Source organism: Calliphora vicina, chromosome 2 (genome assembly GCF_958450345.1).
Source record: "Calliphora vicina chromosome 2, idCalVici1.1, whole genome shotgun sequence".
NCBI lineage: Eukaryota > Metazoa > Arthropoda > Insecta > Diptera > Calliphoridae > Calliphora > Calliphora vicina.
Genome location: NC_088781.1, coordinates 99,213,853 through 99,237,640, shown reverse-complemented (window position 1 = coordinate 99,237,640; position 23,788 = coordinate 99,213,853). Strand labels below are relative to the sequence as shown.

Below are 23,788 nucleotides of genomic sequence, written 5' to 3'. Positions count from 1 at the left end.
ATTTCAAGAAGATTGGGTTATATTTAGGGGTTGTACACATTTAACACTTTTATCTGAAAACGCCTGCATACTTAAAGTGTGTTTAGAACAGTTTTTAACATTATATTCATATATACGGAAAGAAGTCTTATATTATGTATATATGGTAAAAACTGTTTCTGTGTAGATACAGTTAGAAGTAAAATGGCAAAGAAAATCGAAATATCACTCTTTGAAAATCCTCCTCATTTGGTCTTGCATTGGGATAGTAAACTGTTGCCCTCAGTTGCCCATGGCAATGTCAAAAGTTTGGAAGATAGGGTTGCAGTCGTAGTGAGTGGTAAAGATTTTGAACATTTGCTTGGCGTACCTGTTGCTTTAAATGGCACTGGTGAGCAGATGGCCGAAGTAATTATTCGTGAAGTGGACCAATTTGAGCTACGTGACAAAATCATTGTTATATCTTTTGATACTACAGAATCTAATACAGGACCGATCCAAGGAGTTTGTACCAGAATTGAAAGGGAATTCGGACGAACTTTGTTGTGGCTGGCTTGACGTCATCACACCACAGAACTAATATTGAAAGCGGGGTATGAAGCGTGTTGTGGCATACCATCAAGTGATCCTGACATCCAGATTTTTCGTAAATTCCAAAGTCTGTGGGCTTCACTTGATAAGAAATCATATACGACAATGCTAGATGAAGAAAGTCCCATTCAAGGCTTTCTAGAAGAACAACGAGTGAATGGTTACCTACATTCAAAATGTCTTAAAAAATGGTAGTCATTCAAGAGAAGACTATAAAGAGTTATTACAACTCTCACTCCTGTACCTAGGAGAGTGGTCTGAAAATGACTTCAGTTTCAAGATCCCAGGGGCTCTACATCAGGCAAGGTGGATGGCAAAAGCAATATATGCACTTAAAACTGCCCTCTTCACCAAACAATTAAATATTTCTCAACGAGAGATAAAAGTAATGAAACGGGTAGCACATTTTGTCTGCCTCATATATGTTCGATTTTGGCACGAGACAATTGTAAGTCGATGGCCTGCGAACTTACCCATATGAAGGCGTCAAGAAAAGTGCTCTCACAGTTGCTAAGAGACATCTGTGGTATCTTTCAGAAACAAACGTTGGATTGGATTTTTTAGACGAACGCATTACTGAGGCTGATAAGGAAAATATGATTACAAATTTAGAAACCAAACCTGCAAAGAAAAAGGAAATAAAAAAATTGGATGGTAAAAACTTAGTTTTTGAAGGAAAAGATTTAAGCCATTTTATCACCAAGAAGACAAAGAAGTTCTTTGAATCCATGATACAACAGAATACTGCATATTGTTTTAAGTTTGTTATTTTTAGTTTTCTAATAAAAGTAATTTACATTGAAAAATCGTATTTTGTCTACTTTCACAAAAAATGACCAAATTGTGCAACCTCTAAATATTATTCAATCTTCATGAAATTTTGTATAAATATCTTTTGCATCACAGAGACTCAGGGCGTAAGCAAAGTCTGCAAAAATTTTACATTTTATTTTTTCTCTTACAAAATGAAACACCCTAATATACTCTTATCTGATTTATTGATAAAAATTTAATTTCACGTACCAAAATAATCCAAATCGTGATTCACTGAACATAACATTCATTCCTCTGTTGGACTAGCTGCCTTACAGATCGAAATTTACATGCAATGGAGAATTTGTGAAAAGGGTGCTTTTTAAGGCAAAATTTGAAGACTTCCACGATTATAAGCTCTGTTCAATAACTGAAAGTTGTTACTAGTTAGTAACAATTGTTACTGGAAAAGCGCTCATTAACTCAAAAAACTTGCAAGTAGAGAAAAAATCAAGAGCGTATAAATTTTAGAGAGTGTTCTCTCGTTGCAAACTATTACAAGTTCTATTTTGAACTCGTAATAGTTAGTAGCTAACATTTCATATGTTTTGTGTTATTGTTTATTTATTTACAATTTTATTTTTGTGGTGAAATAATGTCAAAAAAAAAGAATTTTCAATAAAATTTAAGAAAATGTGAGCATTTATACATTTTAAAAGGAATAAAATAAGAAAATTTTGTATATAAAACAATTGTTACTGGAAAAGCGTTCATTTACTTTTTGCTATTTTTGAGAATTTAAGAGAGTAATTTTATATATATTTTGATTTTATTCTCTCGTTGCAAGTATTTACTGGGAAAGTAAATGAACAGACCTATAGTCATAGAATAATATATCCATAGAAGCGTTACTGAGAGGGAGAAAACCTAAGTCTGTTGTCAAAAACCTAAGTCGTGAGAATGTATTAGTACATAGTTTTGATATTGTATTGGTGCCTTTTAAATTTTCACCAGACACACATAGTTGTATAAAAATGTTTAAATTTGAATTCATTTAAATTTTCTTCTATTTTCAATGCCAAAAATTGAAACTCTGTTCTATAATTTAAATTCCACCACAAATAAAATTAAGTGTCAAAAATTTATTTTTTTCATTTGAGCAAAATAACGTGTTTCGGAAATAAAAATGTGCTGTAAATTGTTAAAAAAAAATCATAAAATAGTGTAATAAAGTGGTTCGGTCTGTATTTAGTCGGAAAATCAAAGGTAAAATTTCAAGTATTTTGATGTGTTAATTTCTCTCACAAGTATGTTGAATTCACATATCACAAGTACGTGTGAAGAGAGTAATTATTGTTACTCTCAGCTGCGCCTCTAGTTGTACCCTATGCCTATAGTTCTCAAAATATTTAGAAATAACCATTTACTTTGTAAGAGAGCTACCACGCCCACTTGAAATTCCAAAATAAATGGTAGCGTATTGTTCCTTCCAGATTTAGAGGAACTCACGTATTTTCCTATTCGTATTCAATTAAGGGCCTAAATCTATTAACCTATTATCCATATCCAATTTCTGAATTCTTTATATCCGTTAACTAATGTTTATTTTCCTGATTTTTGAAAAAATAATGTATTATAACTTTTTTGAAATACAGAAGCAGTTCCAATATTTCTAATTATTGAGATATTTAACTTTTTGAAAAAATTGTAACTGAAATCCTATCACATCAACTTGCATCATTTCTATCTCCATTTTAGCACGAATTTGGAAAAGGAAGTTCAACTACCACTAATCTATTGGAATTTATAACTTCAGTGTAGGGTTTTTAATTTCCCAGACTTTTTTGATTCCCGGGAATCGGGAAATTTTTTTTACATTCCCGGGTACCCGGCGATTCCCAAAATATATAATGGTACTGTAAATTACTAATATTATAGCCAAATTTCATATAAAAAGTGTTATAATCATTATATATCAGAGCTTCGTATTAATTAATTGAATTTGAGCTTAATTCACTAAAATCATAATCCGTAATTAAAAAATGTCAGCCTTTGGCATGAATCCATTTCGAAAATCTAATTCTTTAGCTTCATTCAGAAGCTTTTGTTTAAACTGAAGTTATTCAAAATTTGAGTGATAAAATTTTTGTTAATTCAAATCTACTACAAATTGAGTTAAATTTTGTTTCTTCATTCAAATTTGTTTTGCTTTTAATAATTTACAAAATCCATACAGATTATGAAAAAATTAATTTTACGTAAGGTTTTTTAACCCTATACCATTATCGTTAATGTGTATTTCCACAATTTTCATTTGCGACCCCATAAATAATATAAATATGTATATACTCTGAAGTCTTATAGATAGCGAAGTAGATAAAGCGATGTCCGTATGTCTTTTTAATCATTCATTCGTTGTAATCGTCTCTATTTTTCCAAAATTACAGATGACTCCAGCAGAAAATGCCACTGATGACGAAACACATTTTTTGGATTTAAATGATGACTGTCTGGTGGAAATATTAAAATATTTAAACATTCATGAAACATTTTCATTGTTGGGTTGTGTTTGCAAACGAATTGATGAAATTATTTACGAAAGACTGGCTTTGGTAAAACATTTAACCATTAATCTAAGAGATCCACCAACATTTACCAGCCACCAATTACAAATTATTGGTCGAAATTTAAAAAGTCTTTACATTAGTGCTGGTTACTCTTTGTCTTCACCTCTAACTCTCAATTATCTGGATCCCATCTGTAGCCAGGATACTCTCCAATTTCTGACTCTACATTACGTTCAATTCGATGAAAATTATCAAAAATGTATCATGAATGTAGCAGCTCAACTACAATTTTTAGATTTAAGTTATTGCCAATTAACTGATGATTTGCTGCAGCCTATTTTAGAGAAATGTGACAATCTTAGAGCCCTGACAATTTTTGGAAATTATAATTTAAGATGTGTATCGTTAGGTGGCTTAAAATCGGGACATTTAAAGGAACTTAAAGTCGAACAGAATTCGAATTGTAAACGTGAAATAGAGAAATTTATTGCGAAAAATCCCGAGGTCACGGTGACGATTTTTGCCATTGGATATTTGGGTCACATAAACTCCAAGGTATATCACGATTGATCTGTGTTAATTCCTATGTAATAAGTGGTATTGATTTGTCTCCAATAAAAAAATGTAATAAGCTAAATATATAAACTGTTTAATGGAAATAATAACATAAATACATTTTTATAACTTTAAATGTTAAAAAATATGTTATCTTGTTTATAAATAATAAATATTAGAGCTATTAAATAAGCAACGAAATTTTGATATTTTTTTCTGCGATCATATAAAAATACAATCGTCTAGCACCCAAAAAAGCGAAATAACTCCCAATGAAATAAATCCCAATAGAAATGAAATAATTCCCAATCCGAAGCAATTTATGTAATCTAAAAAAGGAACTTCAAAAGTGAAATTATTTTTCGCATACCAACAATTTTTTGCCAATGGCGTAGCGCACTCCTCTGGGATCTGTCAAAAACTGGCTTCAATCAGAAAATTTGTTTTGCATTGCCGGCTTTCGACCGGGCGCTAAGGTTTTCTCCTCTGGGGTGTATCAAAAACTGGCTTCGCTCAGAAAAGTTTTTTGCATTGCCGGCCGTGCGCTAAGGTTTTCTCCTCAGGGGTGTATCAAAATCTGGCTTCGCTCCGAAAAGATTTCTTTCATTGCAGAAAGGTTTTATAATATTTCAGAAAGTCGATTTTCATTTCGCACCAGATTAAGAAATCGTAGCAAATGCCGACGATGTAAAAAGAATCTTATCTGAGCGAAGCCGGTTTTTTATACACCCCAGAGGAGAAAACCTTTTCGCCCGGCCAAAGGCCGGCAATGCAAACACTCTTCCGAGCGAAGCCAGTTTTTGATACACCCCAGAGGAGAAAACTTTAGCGTGCGGCCGAAGGCAGGAAATACAAAAAACATTTCCGAGTGAAGACAGTTTTTGATATTTATGGGTTCTGCTTTTGCAAAGTAGAACCCAACAAAAATTAAATAACTCCCAATACAGTGAAATAACTCCAAATTCCCACAATAAAATGAAATAACACCCAACAAAAATTTCATTGGGAGTTGTTTCATTGGGAGTTATTGCATTATGAAATAACTCCCAACAAAAAATTATGAAATAACTCCCTATGCGTTAGGAGTTGTTTCATAATGAAATAAGTCCTAAGTTGTATGACAAATTTGTTGGGTGTTATTTCATTTTTTCGTGGGGAGTTATTTCTTTTGGTAGTTATTTCACAGTACCTAGAAAGTGCCTTTGGACCACTTAGTGTTTATAAAAAACCGACTTTTTAAAAAACCGGTTTGTCGGTTAACGAAAATTGGCCTTTTTTAAAAAACCGGTTTTTCGGTTAACCGACATCGAAAAAACCGGTTAACCGTTATATATGTGTAAAAAACATAAAATGTTCAATAAAGTATATACAGCTTTAAAATTTGAAGTTTTTAGTAGTCAGGAATGGTTAATATTATATAACTATAAACATACAAAAGTGCTAAGTCCATTTTATTTTGTAAACATTTCAAAATTATTATCTCAGTCAAATGGAATTGAGTATAAATATGTTACTTGTTTTACTTATTGGTTTATTCATTAAATTTCAACCAAAAAATGTAAATCAATTTTTAATTAATTATTTGATAATTTTGAAATTTATTATCACCTCGACTTTCTGATATGAAACAGAAAATGTTACAAGTCCCAAAAAAGCACCTATAAGATGCAAACGCACTTCTTCGTAGCTGTAATTATTTTTCATTATAAATCATAACAAATAATTAATAAAACTCCATTATCAGATTTCAAAAATATTTCAAATCATGGATTTTAGAACGTTTTATGTCTATCCTGTAATATTTCTGAAAAGCTAACGAAATGATTAATAAATTTAAATTTTAAGATCAAAACACACTAATGAAGTCAAATTTATTGAAAGAAGTAATGTACATCGAATTCAATTCAACATTTGCTAAAATCATCACTAAGTTTTTAATGAATCATTAGTAAGATTTAGCCTAAACTTATAGAATTATGCGAAATTTAATTTTAATTTTTAATAGCTCCACTATGTTCAATTTATTCTGAAATAGTTTTTAAGTAAACGCATCGTCCTCTACTATTTAGAATCATTGTAATTCTTAAAAATATTAATCTAAAGAGGTTTGTATTGTAAATCAGCAGTTTAGGTTTCAAATCAGACCAATAATGTGTATACAATGAATATTAAAAAAGCACAAAAACATGAGATTTATTAATTTTAGTCCCAAATTTTAAAAACCGGTTAACCGAGTGATAAAAACCGGATAAACCTGTTAACCGAAAATCAACATTTTAAATTAACCGGTTCGCAAAAAACCGAGATTTCGAAGAAACTTTGTTCACGTGAAAAAATTCCCCATGTTGTGAAATTTTTAGATGGAATTTTATAAACAATAAACAGCTGTTACGAACAAAATCAACTATTGTGAATGAAAAGTTCAGGGGAATATCACGATAGCAATTTTCCCTTCGAGGGAAATGGATATTTCATGGGAACATAAATTTCATGATATTGGTGATTAGCTGCTAACTATTACGAGTTCAAAATATAACTAGTTTGCAACGAGAGAACACTCTCTAAAATTTATACGCTCTTGATTTTTTCTCCACTTGCAATTTTTGAGTTAATGAACGCTTTTCCAGTAACAATTGTTACTAACTAGTAACAACTTTCAGTTATTGAACAGTGCTAATATCTATAAAAATTTCTATTAGAAATTAAAAAAAATTTTGTAATATGAATTTAAATTTGTACAGCATTCAAAAAGTTTTACATGAAATATTCACAACATTGAAATAAAAGATTCAAACGACAATAAAAACCAATTAAGTTGAGTTACAATGTTTAAGAATGAAAATGATCAGTGTTTGGCTGCTATTAATATTAAAGCTAGTGAAAATAGTAAAAACTAACATGCAAACTCACATATGGTCTGTATAACAGAATCTTCAAGATATAAATTAAAAACAAATTAATTTTTTTTTTATTTGTTAAACCCTTTATTGTGTAAAATTTGAAATTAAAATATATTCATTTATTTTTATGTATGTATTTCTTTAAAGTATTTATTTTCTAGTGCACATGAACGAAGCATTAAATATAGATTTAGAACAAAGGGTTTTTTATTGTTTTTGAAATCTACTTGATAATGATGATATTAGTTTTTAGTTTTCTTTGTTAAACTGACAAAATAGATTCGATGACCGTTTGTTAAATAAGATCATGTCATGAGTGCCAATATTTAACAAATAAACAAATACATACTTCTATAATAATGCACTAGATTTTACAATAAAATCTGTTTTAAAACATTATTTTATGGTGGAAATTTTTAAAAGAATAAAAATAACTTTAAGCATTACAGGGGACATAGATGACGACATAATAATTTTGCAAACAAATATACACACAATTATTGTTAACTTACTACATGTAAATACAATATAAAAGACTTGTAATAAAACATAATATGATTATAAAAAAAGTACAATTATTAATTAAAAACAAATCGTTATAAAACGAAAGAGATAGTTCTTAAAAAAACTGTTAAGGGATTAAAGATAATTTAAAAGAAGAAAATTAAACACATAAATGGTGACAGAGTTTCCGTTTTTAGAGACAGTGGGGATTTTGGATTTTTTTTTTTTGCAATGACAATTTTAGTGTTTCTTGGCATAGAACTCGCGTATGAGGCGTCTCAAGTATTTTGCTTCACGTTTGTGTTCGGCCAACTGACGTTTCAAGACCTCATGACGTTGATTAAGTTCTTGCTCCTCGATTTGAATGATTTCCATTTCGAGCTTCTTTTTCTGGCGATAACGAGTGGCAGCATTTTTATTCTGTTCCTTCTTGCGTTTTTTGCGATCTTCAACACCACGTCCATAGGGGCGGGTACGCTTCTTTGTAGCAGAACTGCCGGAAGATTCACTCAACCCTTCGCTCGAGGCTACTTGTAAAGGGGAGCAACTGCCGGACGAGGGCATCCATTCATCATCGGTGCTGGTGTAGTCTACCGTTGAAGGAGCCGAAATCGACGATTGTGATTCGCTCTCCTCGAAGAACTCATTGGCTGCGGTCTTGAGTATGTCATCGATTATTTGTGTGTTGAACACAATGTCATAATTCGAAGAGCCATTCGAGGCTGGCGACGAAGCAACACTCGATGATGCTGTGTCAGTTGTACTATGGGGGTTATTCCAATTGCTGCAGACAAATTGGTTTTGAACTGGAACTGGTGAAGTGGTTTCTGATGCTGTGGGATTTTGTAAAACATCATTGATCTGAAAAAGTTAGAATATTGTTTTAATTTTTACGTTTAATTGGGTGGAAATGTCTACATACATCTATTGGCAAAGTAGTGATTGCAGCTGCTGTGTTGGTTGTTGGTAATTCCAATGCCTGTGGTACTGGTGAAGCAACAATTTGTGGTGGGGAGCTGGGTGGTGTCAATGCTGTCAAAATTGATGCTCCATGATTTGCAAAACCAAAATGATTGATATCGATGGGTGATTGTACTTTTATCACCTGTGTTGGATTGGTGACCACACTATCAAGTGAATTGTCCAAAAGTGGTGAGGGTGAATAAAAATTTTCTGAAAGGAATTATGGAAGAACATTTATTATTTTAAATATTTTAAAATATTCTTTAATTATTTTAACAAATTGAAAAAACTTTTTTGGTGTAAAAATTCTAGAGAAATAGTTAATGAATTAATTCCTTTAAACTCCTAATTGCTGATTACAAGTATTTGCTTTATTTAAATTAATTTTAGAATAATGTGTAAACAACCTCGCTGTCCTTAGAAATTCTACTAGATTAGAATGTTAATCAATATATAATGGGAAAATATAAATAAATTTATTCAATTACAAATACACACTTGTAATACAAGTTAGTTAGAGATTGTTGTCGGACATGCCCGAACATATATAACCTATATGTATTAAAGTGATTTTCCGAAGTGGGTATTATTTGGCACCTACGGTCAATTATAGACTCGTCCTCATAGTTTTTTTTAGTTTTACTCGTATATACCAAATAAGCATTATGGTATTATTAAATACCTCAGGACTATCTAAATATAAAATTTCTTGACATTCGGATATGAAATAAATTTTGGTGATTTTTTTTTAAAATTTTGTAGGAGACGCCGCCCACTATTCAAAAACATCTCAGCACTGACTGTGTAACGAGATTCAGAATTATTTACCAAATAAAAAGTTTCGAAGCCTCTGGCAATGTGCTGCTAGTTTCAGGGATTCACTTCAACATTAGAGACGGAAATCGACGGAGCATTGACAGTGGACTTGTATATTTTTTGAGGATGTACAGCGTAAAATACCTGGGTATTATCATTGACAATTAACTGTCCAGGAAACTAAACACACAAGCAAGTATCTCAATGCTCATAACAGCTGAAACAAAACCTTACTATAACCATTTAAATCTAATCAAAAAAATATCATGAATCAATTGCTATTAAAGCTGGACCACTATTTTTGGGCGTTACAAACATCAGCTTCAACTTATGATACCATCTTTTTCTTCATTAGAGTAGGTCATAAATAAAGAAAACAACTAACTGAATGCAAATCAAAACATAAATAACAATAAAATTCAAAATAAAACACAAACAAATGTGCGTTTTTAAAAAACATAAATTATATTCTAAAAAATAAATATTTCAATTAAAAAAAAAAACTGAAACAGAAATCTAAAAAGTCTACAATGAGAAACGAGAACAAAAGGTTATCTAAATACTATCAATCACCACAAATGCAGTGACCCAGTTACAATTCCAAAGTGCGTATTGGCACAAAATGAAAATTATTTTTGAAAAGGGAGGAGGGAAAGACTGAAGGCGGTCAGTACAAGACTTAAGTGTGGCGAGAAGATGATAACACAGAAAAGCACAACAATAAATATAAGAAATTTATAAATTTTCATAGAAACTTAATTGTTAATTGCGTCAAACTTTTATTAATTTGTTTATGTGTGTGAAAGATTGTGTATTACACAAACACTCATACAAGAAATTTTTTTTAAAAAAGAGAGAGGAAACTTGTTAGAATTGCAAAAGTTGCAATTGTTAATTTAAATCTAAATTGTACAAGGACGTACATAAATTAAAATGATTTATTTTATTTATTTGTTATTTCATAATCTACGCATTTATTTTAGTTAAGGCATGCATTCGTTTGTGCATTCATAATTTAGCACAAAATGGAGTTTTTAAAGTTTACATTCATATATAAAAATATTAAAAATTATATTCATATAAATTGTGAGATAATGTAGGATTTTTAACACAAAATATAATAATCGATGGAAAATATTTTTCTAATTAAGGTATTTATTCCACAAATCATAAGCAAAGGTTCAAAGTCCACACTTTATGAACATGTTTAAAAAGACTGTCAGTATCATCCTATCAAAACGCAATGGGCCACAATAAAACTAAAACAAAAATATACTTCAAGAGTCGCCCAGACAAAACAGATTTGATGACAAAGTTATGTCAGAAATCTTGAGCAGGTCATAAGAAAAAAGGTAAAAAAAAATGGACCAAAGCAAGAGTTCAGAACTTTCGGTTTTTTCAGTTTATTCAATAAACTAAACCGTTTTTGAGTTACGCGAATATACCGAAATAACGGTATATCTCAAAAATACCAGCTAACCTAAAAAAGGGTTAGTACCACCGAATTTAGCGTACCGGAATTAGTTTAAGCCGCTGGGTGCCTTTTGACAGAAAAAAGTGTCAATTTCATGCACAGTGTTACCTTAGAAAATCGTACGCAGAATTACGGACACAAATATTTTTTCATGTTCTTCTGTATGGGGAAAATGTGTTTATGTTCATGTTCTAAAATTTCTTTGTAATTTTTTAAAATTATGGTATTTTTTTGTAACTCCTATTGTTCATGTTCGAACAACGTTCTGACAACGTTGTTCGAACAAGAACATACATAACTACAACAAAAGTGGTCCAAACAAGACAAATTCATGTTAACAAATTGATGGCTATTTAAGACGTGGGATAATAAATACTAAATAAAAATAAGGAAAAATTAGATTATAGTATATAGTACAGATTTTCCATTTTTATTAAATCTAGAATATAATAAAAACACGCGACTTCTGTTTCGATTATTTTTTTTTTTTTTTGAAAAAATGATGCAATATTGAATAATATTTAACAGTGTTTATAATTTCAAAACATTTATAAACAACAGGAATTTTTACATTAACACACTAAAGGTAGGGTCACAAATGGCAAATATTTGACGAAAAAGACTTAACCACTAAATAAAATATATTTGAATTCATTTTTTTAATTTCAAAAACATTGTTTACTATGAATGATTCAAAACAAAAAATTTTGTTTTATTTTATTTAATATTTGATCTTACAAAAACACTTCTAAAAGTAAACACGCCAAACAAATTTTGCGCTGAAAAAGGGGTATGCTTAGGCTTCTATAAATAGATATTCGTACAATCGATATTTTGCTGAATAAGATCGAACAATCGATTGTTATTCCAAAAGAAAACTGCGTGAAAACTGTTGAGTTGATCGATAATTATTTTATTATTTGTCCTTAAAGGTTTCTTCATTCTACTAAAGACTTTTGGTAAACAAATGGTGGTATTTTGTAACCTCCTGAATTGACCTTCCTATGTTGTGGAAATTGCAGAGTAGAGGCCCACAAGCAAAATACTTATGAAGGATTTCTCTCGTTTTGAAAATCTTTAAAAACACTAGCTAATTTGTTTACGATTTAATTCCACTTTTGTAAAAAATTAATATTTCTAGCCTGTTTAAAAAATGCAAATATAGCACACGTGGAACAACAAAAACACTCGGAGCAAGTGCACCAGCAAGTTTACAATGCTGATGTCAGATGTAAAGTAATTATACCAGTGTTGTCACATCTCTAAACAAACATGCGCAAAAAATATAAAATTTTAGCATTTTTGTTTTCTCCTCTATTCGTTACAAACTAAAAGCCCTTTTGGAAAATCCCTTACTACGTATATGCAAGACTCTTCTATATGAACTTCTCTGTCATGAGTTTAATTAAAAAGTTAATCGAAATATAGTATAATTATATAAAAAAATACAAAATGTAAATCCCAATAAATACAGCAAACATTTCTGAGAAATTGTTATCGTTATCATGTTAATTTATTAAATCTTTTTCGTAGCACAAAATATAAGAATGGGATTTTTTAATAATATTCCTTTCTCTAAAGCTCCTTTCGATTTGCAAATATTTTCTGTAGCAATCTTTGACCACCTACATACATGTAAATACACGCAGAGAAAAAATATAATTGGGCATGGTTACTGTAACCATTTCAATATTGTTACAAGTTTTTTAACTATATTATAGTCACAGTAACCATTTACATGATTGTGGTAACCATAATATGGTTAACTTACGATTCACATGATTGTCTCAACCATATATATGGTTACAGTAAACATATATATGTTTGTGGCAACCATATTTATGATGAATAATTTTATCATAATATGTTGTTCTCAGATTATGATAAGCCTTAAGCCGAGAGCACCATAATATGATAAGTCCTTCATCATATAAATGGTTGTCACAAACATATATATGTTTACTGTAACCATATATATGGTTGAGACAATCATGTGAATCGTAAGTTAACCATATTATGGTTACCACAATCATGTAAATGGTTACTGTGACTATAATATAGTTAAAAAACTTGTAACAATATTGAAATGGTTACAGTAACCGCCCAACTATATTTTTTCTCTGCGTGTACTCTTGACTATTTATAGTCTAGTTTTCCAGCTGGCTAAATAATATCTTGGAAACTCACAATTACCATAATTCGTAGTATGGCCAAACAACGTGACCTTCACGTAAACTGCTTAATCAAAACAACTGTATATTTAAATAAAGTTATTTGAAATAAAAACAAATAAATACCCGGCAGTTCTGCATTGACTACAAATGAACTCATGCCTTTTGGACAGTAATTGTACCTTAATGTATTATTACATGGCTGACACCAATTAATATATTTTGAGTCATTTGATATGCACACTACCGGTCAAAATAATAGCACTACAGAACCTTAACGAAAAACCGAAGAAAAAGTTTATCAGTTATTATGTTTAATGTCAATTTAATTTGTTGAACATAAGCTAAACGGACGTTTAGTTTCTGACAGGAACTCTGCTAAAAATTTATAGGCCACGCATTAAAGTCAAATTCTGAAAAAAATTTCACAGCTTCCGGATCAATATTTGTATGTTGCCATTGCTTGATGGAATGTTGTAGAAATGTTTAGGACCCAAAAGCAGAAAATTTTTTGGTATCACAAGCAATAAGATGTTGCGGCAAATTGTTACAATAAATACCGAAATTTACATCAAGGCATGTTTACAAAAGAGAATGCTTCCATTCATGTCTTCTTAATGTGTCCACTTATTTTTGGCCTGATTTGGCATCCTGAGTGGTACAAGAACAATAATGTGGTATTTGTACCAAGAGAGGCAAATCCGCCAAACTGTCTCGAGCTTATGCCAATAGAGAGATCGTGGCCTCTTGAATTGAAGAGCACAAAAAAAGGGTCCAAAAAGGTGGTAAATTTTAAACGGAGATTGACTACCTGCTCGAACAAAGTGACAGAAAGCTCTTTAAAAACATTTTTGGAAGGATTTCCGGAAAATTTTCATAAATTCATTAGAACTATAAAACTAATATTTTTGGTAAGTTTTGATAATAAAAAAAAATCAAAACTGTATGTTTAGAGTGGTTTCTTTTTAATTAATATGTATGTATGTTAAGATTTTTTCGATCTCACTCCTTAGATGGCCAAAAGCTGCAAAAAAAAATACAAAAACAAAAGACAGCAGTATATTACTTTTAATAATAAATTCAAATTTGTCATTGTTAATTTTTATTTATTTTAAACAATTTCTAACGTGGTGCTATTTTTTTGTAGATTTTTTTAAATTTACGTCTAATTTTCAAAAAAAAGTTGACTGTTTGAAAGTGTGGATTAAGTAAATATTTATAAAAAAACACAAAAATCAATTACAAAAAAACAATAGGAATATCTTGGTGCTATTATTTTGACCGCAGCTGTATGTGCACAATATAATGCAATTGGTTACTTTATACATCCCAGGTAATCTATCATGAAGTCAGTAGTCACTTTATTGTCTCTAAGTAATCGGTGTTGTAGTCACTTTAAAATATATCTGAGAGTCAAGTTTTGATTTTGTAATTCGGAGTTTACTCTTTGTAATTAATTTAGGGTTAAAATAACTAGTCACATAACTAATTCTGAAACTCGTGGTGACCCCAACTATGTGTAAAATCACTAGCTCGGAGCACTTAGCTAGAACTGCTGGGTACTCATACAAATAGAGTACAACGTTCGAATACCTACTAGTGGTACATGTTAACCATTTACTGGTACCACCTGTTTTGTGTTTTAGCTTTTTCTAGAGCACAATTGCAGCAGCAATATAAACTATCTGGTTACTTGGTGCTATTTACAAATTATTTTAAATAAAAAAAGATTAATAATAATAATTTATTTAGTTGCTTAACAAATTAAAATGACATGAGAGCAACATTCTGATTAGGGTGGGTCCACCACACATTAAACAACATTCTGGTCATTTACATACCAGTTCAACAACATTGGCTAAAAGCTGCAACAACTCTAACACATCGAGATCAATTCTCTACATTCACATTACTATGTAGAGTAAATACTCATTTGTTATATGTAGCAACATAAGACTAGATTTCAATTTATAGTTTTTGAAATTGAAAACCTATTTATTTTCCATATTCATACATTTTCACTAACAGTGCGGCAGCAGTAAGAAGCTGTTGCTGTTATTGCAGCAGTAACAACAGTAACAATAAAGTGTGTGCTTGCATGCATATTATCAATCTTGTTTACATCAAGTTGTTGAAATAGCAACAATATTAACAATATTCATTGAACGTGTAAATGTAAGACAGTAATGACAGCAACAACAAAATTAACTATTAGAGTAAAAGCGAAAATAAGAGAGAATCAAAATAAATTTAAATAAATGAAATAAATGCACAGAATAGACAATAAATATTTGCATAATATTTTATTTTGTATTAGTGTGAAAAATAGTTATTGTAATAATTACAATGCCAACAATAGTAATAGAAACAATAACAACTACACTATGATATCAAAAACAATAACAATGCAAGTTTAATAAAAACCAAACAACAACAGTGGGTTGGCAGAAAGTGAAAATGGAAACAAAAAAGAAATAATATTATATATTCAAGAAGTATTCTTTCTATAAAGGACGAGAAATTAAAATTGTTTCTATATTATAAACAAGTATGCAAGTAATAATAATAATACCCTACACTAAGTAAATGAGCAAAATGATTTTTCTTTTAAAATATCAATAATTTATAGTCGTGACTGATATTCGGAAGTGGGCCTTATATATGAGCTATGACTAGGGTTCCTACGCGGAAAAATTTCGGGAAATGTTTGTCGGGCATTTCTTCATTCGTTTTCTTCTAAAAGTTACTATATTCAGATACGTTTCGATGGCCAAATTTGTTGCTAATTGAATTATTCTATTATATCCATATATTATTTCGGTTCTAACAACAGATAGTCAATTGTCAAAGAAGTATTACTATTGAAATAACCGAATTTGTTCACTCAACTCAAGCCACAGCTGAAAAATTTGGTTATTAAGAATGAATCAAATTTAAAGTTTATGCTCTTAAACGAATTATTAATATCATAAACATGAATGTCCCAAGATAAATGTTAATCTTTTTTCGTTCATATATTTGAAGTCGTTGTAAAATATTTTGTCAAGATATACTTGATTTTTTTTAAAGAATAACTTCTATTTTTGAAGTGGAGAAATTGTGATTCGCTTAGAAGTGCATTTTTAATTTGATTAGTGCTACTTAGTGCAAAATTTTCAATTATTTTTCTTCGAAAAAATTGACATTGCTTTAATAAAAGCAAAATGTTGAGCATTGTTAATTCTGAAAACAACAATAATTTGTTAATTTCCACTGTGTACAATTTATTCGTTGTTTATTACCAAAATTACATAAGAAGTAAATCAATTATTGAGGTAATAATTGAAGGTGCGACACGTGTGAACTATAATAATTCAAGACGTGCTACTAAACATGAAAACAAGAAAAAACTGTATTTGAGGGTTATAGAAGCAAAGGCAGCAATGTCCATTTTTTTCTAAAAATGCCATCTAATTACATTTAATGAATACTTGTGGTTAGTCTAAAACTAACGATTAAAGCAAAGACAATAGTAGCAATGTCCAATAGTAGTTTTAGTTTTGCTCTCATTATGATATGGTTAGATCTATCAATAATATTACAATATTTAAAAAAAAATTCATACTTTTTGCTTTCGAATTTTGACTTTTGGAAAACTACTTTGGCTATGTATTTATTTTTAAGTGGTTCAAACTTCATATCTTCAATTCATTCTAAAATACTGAGTTACAAATCATATGGGCAATTCCACGAGAATGACTACCACGAAAACCCAAAAACCTTTGAAACATTTTTCAAGATGATTTGAATAGGAGAAAACACTAAAATATTACATTACTATCAGGTATGTTCTGCATATCACATTTTATAAAAGTGGTTTGAAATCACATATGTAAAAGGTGTTCTGTGTACATAATTTTGTGATTTTAAAACGTTCAGCAGAGTTACTAATGTTTTCAAATCACTTGGTTATTTCTGCGGCTATTACATGGAAAATATTAAAATAAATTACTTAAATAAATTAAAAAATATATCCTTTATTAATTTTCTTATAGAATTACTTGTTTTATTAAAAAAAAACACTTAAAATTTAATGCAAATAATTTATCAATATGTGTTAAGTATTTTGCGCTTATTGGAAAAAAACTGCAACAAAGTTGAAGCAAGAAACAGAAGCTCCAGGCATTTTTTATTTTCACTTTAATATTTCTACAAAATTATTTGCAAAACAAAACATTTAAAATAAACGAATCAGCTGTTTTCTTATGCTTTCGAAAATTTAAAATTACATCGAAAAATACAATAACGGTGTGATTTACAGAACAGGCACAAATCACACGTGTGATTTTAAAACGGCATGTGGTTTGAAATCACGTGGATTACAGAACTGGCCTGTATGTGTAAGTATTTAGAGCTTATTACAACATTTTATTGGCAAAAATAATAGTTTAAACGGACTATATTTAATTTTTTAATTTAATTAAGCTCCCAATTAGCATATAGTATGAAATGAATTTGACTCTGATTGTTTATTTGCTATTATAAAATTGTTTATTAAAGCCGAATGTATATTTTCTATTAATTTTTTTAGTATATTTATTGTTTTATTATAAGAGAAAAATCTGTCAAGTACGGTATGTCACATACGATATTAAATTTTAATTATTATAAAATTATCCAAAGATAGTTTTTATTTAAATATGACGGATTCTAAAGGAAAAATATTTCGTTTAGTGTAAGAAATTAAAAGAAAACATAACGCCGCTCACGATTCGAAAATATTCGCATATTTCTACATGTACTTCAAAATGTCTTCCGTTTTAGGTCACGTACGATATACTCTTATTTCGCTCGATATTTTGGACAACAATGTTTCGAAAGAACTTTTTATTAATTTCAAATATAGTGCCCTCTGAATGGAACATAAAGACAAAATTATTTTTCAGCTACTCTTATTTTTTCAAAATCTATTCCACTCTATAGGCGTACAAACGTCACGTACGATGATATGGAATTGCCCATATAATATAATAAATATGAAAATCTGTTGAGATATAGGTTTCTGTTATCTATTACAGAACTAAAAAAGGGGATATTGCAGCATTTGCATCTATAACATTTGTTTTTCATGACAGAACAAAAAATTGGTATCGTTGCAATGACATTACATGACAATGTGTTTGAGTTAGAATAGCAATGAATAATACCTCGTTTAAGTCTTCACAACATAGCATGAATTATTTAGGTAAATGGTTAGAATTTCCAATATTGCAAGGTCGGTGCAATACAGTTTTTATAAATACAGTTTGCATCACATTTTAATAAAAGATCTTTTAAAATCAAAGGTTTTGTTTACAAGAAAATATCAAAACTCATAGTTGTGAATTTAAGAAAAAACTATGCAAAAGAGTGACAAAATCACACTTTTTACTCTAACCCTGACTACAGTTTTCAATATTGTTAAGCATATTTGTTCATATAAAAATGTTTTTTTTTTGTTCGTCTTTTTATTATTGTTGTTGGTTTTTGCATATTCAATCATATTTAATTTCAAGTTGTTATTGTTGTTAATAAAATTTATTATTAATTTTGTTTATATGTATTGTCTTTTCACACCATATTTAATGCAATCTAAATTAAAAAACAAAACAAAATAAGCATGCACTTGGTAGGGTATTTGTTAAATTGAGAATTGATATGTAACAAGTAATATTTAAATAGAAATATATATTAAAATGTATATATAAAATATGTTTTGAGTACATTTAAATAAATGCAGCAGCCACAACAACTTAATGTATAATAGTAGTCAAGGTAAAAATTAGAACGAGGTCGGCAACAAATATAATAAATTAAATTATTGACTTAACAAACAAAGTAATTTTAGCTGCTGATAACTGAATTAAATTTTACTATATATAAAGAATTGCAGTGCATTATCTCGTTAGTACTTTCTAGAAATTGTATGATTGGCAATTCAAAAGGAAATAGGAAATTGATAGTGTAAGGAAAAGATTTTGAGATACATATTGTTTTGCTAATGTTGTTTTCTAATCATTCGGTGTAGAACTTATGTTTTGAAATCAATACAATCTCAATGGTACCCAGCAAAAATTTTGTGAATTTTGGTAATGGCAACTAGTTCCACATACATTATTTTGTAATGAGTGGTCGTTACCCAGCACATTTATTTTTTTATTTAGTAGAGTAGGTACTTATTTTTATACGGGTTGGTAATGAACTTTTGCATTTAGCACAGCTATCTAGTGTGTTTGACTGAAAAACGAGACGTTAGTGGTTCAACACCAGTCTTATAGCCCTGACAGATATAGGATTTGTATACTATACTAGCGTAGTATACTACATATGTGTCAACCTAGACTATAATTAAACCATCAAACACTATGTTTTAAAGCTGGTTCATATACTATGAATATGTACGTAGTATACATATCGTGGTATAGAAACAACATGTCTGTCAGGGCTATTAGCCATTAATTTGTTTGTTCATATTATATATTTATGTTAAAGCCATTGTTAACTTACGATAAAATTATTCGTACATGATGCAGTGAGTAAGCAGCTAGACTTTCAAACACAAGAAAACAATCGAGCATGCCAGTTCGATTCCCACACAAGACAATTGTTAGCTATATATTCTTGGGGCACTGCTACACGTTCAATATATATTGACTGCGATCCAGTCTCGCGATATTTATTGAACGTGTAGCATGCAGTATTGATGACTCGCGATCCAAATCGCAGAATAACCTAATTTTGCGTGATCCATTGCAATGGATCGCGATCCAAATATCACAATATATATTGAACGTGTAGCAGTAACCTTGGGGTGTATGTGAGTACATTTGTAAGCGAGACGCATGAATTTTGTCAAATCGCAATAAAAAAATAACTAGTGTTTCAGTCAAATAATAAATAGTTATCACTTAGATCCAATATTACTTGTTGGTTTACTAGGTAATTAGAGTTTTTGCTGGGTAGAACGTACCTATCCTCATTTCCCTTAAATATTAATCAAATTGTATCTATATTTACACTATCTATGTTCACATTGGAGTTGAATTTTAAAAAAATGGGTTTAAAGTAATCTGAGTCTCAAAAAAAGACATATAATTGGCATTACACCGAATTGAATATGATTTTAAACTTATATAGTGTAAAAATGGATTAACATTAAACAATTTTGAAAATTCAAATTTCATAGAGATTCGCTTTTAATTTGATATGTATGTTGTGCATATTTTTGCTTGCATGTTTTGTCCTTAAGATCATATTTTTGTATTTATTAGTTTTTACAGCATATTTTGAATTTTTAGAGCATATTATCCATTTTTGTTATGCATATTAAGCATATTAACACAATTTTTAATAAACGAAATATTTATTGTCGTCGATTTTCCCGACAACACTTTTTTTAACGAGTTTGTTATAGAAAAGCAAATAAAAATATACGTATGAATGATCTGAATATTAAAAACTGTGTATTTTTCAAACAAATATTGTCGACATGGTGAAACTGGCATTAAGTAATTTCTATATCAGAAATTGAAAATTATCATTCAAAATATTTTGTTTCAATCTTATATCTTTTCGTTGTAATTTCGATTTATAAGAGAGTTTGTTACTTAAAGATTTTGTAACTTCACAGCAATTTATTACGAAATGAAAATCATGGTTGGATTCTATTTGACAGCTCGATCAATATGTTAATGATTTTAAAATTTAAGACACATGATGGAGGCTCTAAAGATTATGGCGTTAAACGAACATTAATCCCAATATATTGGAATTAATCGTTGTCTCAGAAGAACAATTATAATTTTAAAACTGTTTTTAACTATTTATTTGTTAGAAAATATCAGTTCAATATGCGAAAGACTAATAGTTGGGAACTCTGTTGTATAATTTTTGGACATTGAGCGATCTATAAATAATTCTTATATTTTGCTTTACAGACTTATAAATGCATATATTTTTGGGTCATATTTCGATTTTTTTAAGCATATTTTCCAATAATAAATAATAAATCCACCCCTCAATCAGGACAATGCACAGTCACATGCTTTGATTTGGCTCTCATAGGTCATATTTACACCTATGTTTTAGAACTATACAGAATTAAAAAAACAATTATTAAAGAATTGTTGAGTTTATTCTGATTAAGCTGCTATAAATCTGTCTAGAAGTTATTACTAAAATGAGTAATTTAATCTAATCAAACACATGGCAACAAAAATGTTTAGGGTTTAAAATCCTAAAAGAAAATTATCAAAGTTCAAAATGCAAGATCCTGGACGGCAACAAAAACAATTAAATAAATAAATAAATAGAAAATGCACTATAAAAAATACTTGTTTGTCTAAACTCATAAAAGAAGACTGATTAAAATACCTATAAAGACAATGTCAGAGATATAAAAAAACAAAGATTTGTTTTATTTTTAATTGTTTTAAATAAAACAAAACCAGATTAAATTTAATAATTAAACAACAACTGCAAATCTATAGAAATTAACAGCTGCATTTCAGTTTAGTACAAAAATATGCAAATACTTTTTGTCGCACAAAGAAACAATTTGCATATATTTTATGTAAATTTTACAATTTATAAAAATAAAAAAAAAAATCTGTAATAAAAGGTAATAAACTGGACAAAGGAGAGAAATTGTCATGGCATACATTTTGGTTTAAATACTAACCATACGCATAAGGTGTCATAAACATGTTCATATTTGCAGCAGCGGCACACGATATGATGATGATGATGACGAGGGCAATATCAAATTTAAATATTCAAAATAAAATTAAAAATAAACGAGACGAGACGATGCGATGCGATTCGATGCGTTACAAACGAAAATATTTGGGTTAAAATTAAAACAAAATAAAAAAATATGAAATAAGAGGATAGATAGAAATGCTTAAAAATTAAAAACAATTGCAAATTTATGAGAAAAAGAAATAAAAATTTATTTTATATTTACAAATTATTTGAAAATTTTCAACAAACTTAAAATCTAAAGTATTTAAAAACAAAAACAATTGTAATAATGTATAATCACAGAATTTTTTTTTTATTAAATTATTATTGCTTAATTTCGCGCAATTAGACCTTGAGTTAATTTAATTACCAACCGTATTTTTGAGATTTGAATTATAATAAAAAAAATTATTTCAATTCCGTCACGACGGCACAAACAAAGTTAAACAAAATTTTTTAAAGTTCTCTTTTTCTCGCAGTAATTTTATGTTTGTTGTATTATTATTTAATTATTGTTTAAATAACAAAAATATAAAAAAAAAACAGGAAAAATATGATAAAAATGATTAACGATAAGAAAAGAAAACTAAATTCTATTAAATTGCAGATAAAATTATGATTTAAATAAAAAAAATTATAAGAATAATAAAAGAAATATTGTCTCTTGTATGGTTTGTTAAATTTTAAACAATTGTGGTGTTGTGTAGCAACAATAAACAGGAACCAAAAGGTAACGAGAAATAAGTCGCGTCGCCTATTCTTAGAAAAAACAAACAAATCCGTTACCGTTTAGTTGAAACCGTAACCGTTTAAACCGTTAATAAAAGACGCCAAATGTTATTTTGAATGTTTTTGTTTATGTTTCTTTTAACGCAGTTTTTTATTGGTTGTGTTGTAAACCTGTGTAGCTGCTACCGCTGCTGCAATAATTTAACGCCGCTTCACCAGCTTTTGCGAGTTGAACACAATTTCGCGGTTCCAAGTATAACGGTATCCACAGTGAGGTATCATGCTCACGGTGACTTTGGCAATAGTGAACACTTTGTCGGCGTCGTCGTCGTTGTGATAGTGGATGTTGACAGTTGAGGGAATTAAATCCGTAAACAAATTCAGTTTGACGTTAATCTTTACACGATTGTAAAAGAATTAACCAAACCTTCTTCCCCAGACAACGGTCAAAAATTCGCTAGTCCCAACGAATAATTACATTTAATGTCTAGCGGGTAAATCCCGGTAAGTTGTAAGTATCACCCGGTGGTAAACGTTTAGGCCAATGCATATGATTAAAAATTGTTTTTAAAACGTTTCCCGAAACGCTTTTTTGTTGTTTTGCGTTTTTTGTTTGTTTAAGTTATGTTTTTATTTAAACGCTTTTAGAAATGTACTCGTATAAAAACTGTTTTTTTTTTTTTTGGATTATCACAATAGAATATTATGGAAAAATACCGACTTCCAACGGCAGTTGTGAGTTTTTGGTTGTCTCTCGGTTTCTTTGTTTATTATTTTATTGTTTTCTAAATCAAATTCAATTTTTAATGTGTGATAACAAGCAACATTACTTATGAAAACGCACAGATTCACAAAAAAAAAAACCTTTTTAAAAGGTATTAATTTTCTATTTATTGTTCTGTTTTTATTTTTCTTAGTTTGGTTTGGTTGTAAAACTTTGTATAAATGTTTTGAGGAAAGCACTTTCAAAATCGAGTCGAATCGAAATAATAACAAGCGTGTTTTTTGTATAAAAATTATTAACAA

General features: G+C 29.4%; 2 protein-coding genes across 3 annotated transcripts in view; one reads left to right on the top strand and one right to left on the bottom strand.

The window, feature by feature from the left end:
• LOC135949986 (uncharacterized) overlaps positions 1-4,593 on the top strand; it is a 260,167-nt gene extending 255,574 nt beyond the window's left edge. For both annotated transcript variants that reach the window (XM_065499468.1, XM_065499469.1), the window contains one exon: positions 3,771-4,593. In XM_065499468.1, the coding sequence (XP_065355540.1) occupies positions 3,771-4,460 (690 nt within the window). In that variant the 3' untranslated portion in view covers positions 4,461-4,593. The remainder of the gene's footprint in view (positions 1-3,770) is intronic.
• A 2,812-nt stretch (positions 4,594-7,405) lies between these two features.
• Positions 7,406-23,788, bottom strand: part of crc (bZIP transcription factor crc) — a 42,414-nt gene continuing 26,031 nt past the window's right edge. The window contains exons 4-5 of the mRNA XM_065501715.1: positions 8,772-9,022; positions 7,406-8,710 (exon numbers count right to left, since the gene is read on the bottom strand). Of these exons, the coding sequence (XP_065357787.1) occupies positions 8,090-8,710; positions 8,772-9,022 (872 nt within the window). The 3' untranslated portion in view covers positions 7,406-8,089. The remainder of the gene's footprint in view (positions 8,711-8,771; positions 9,023-23,788) is intronic.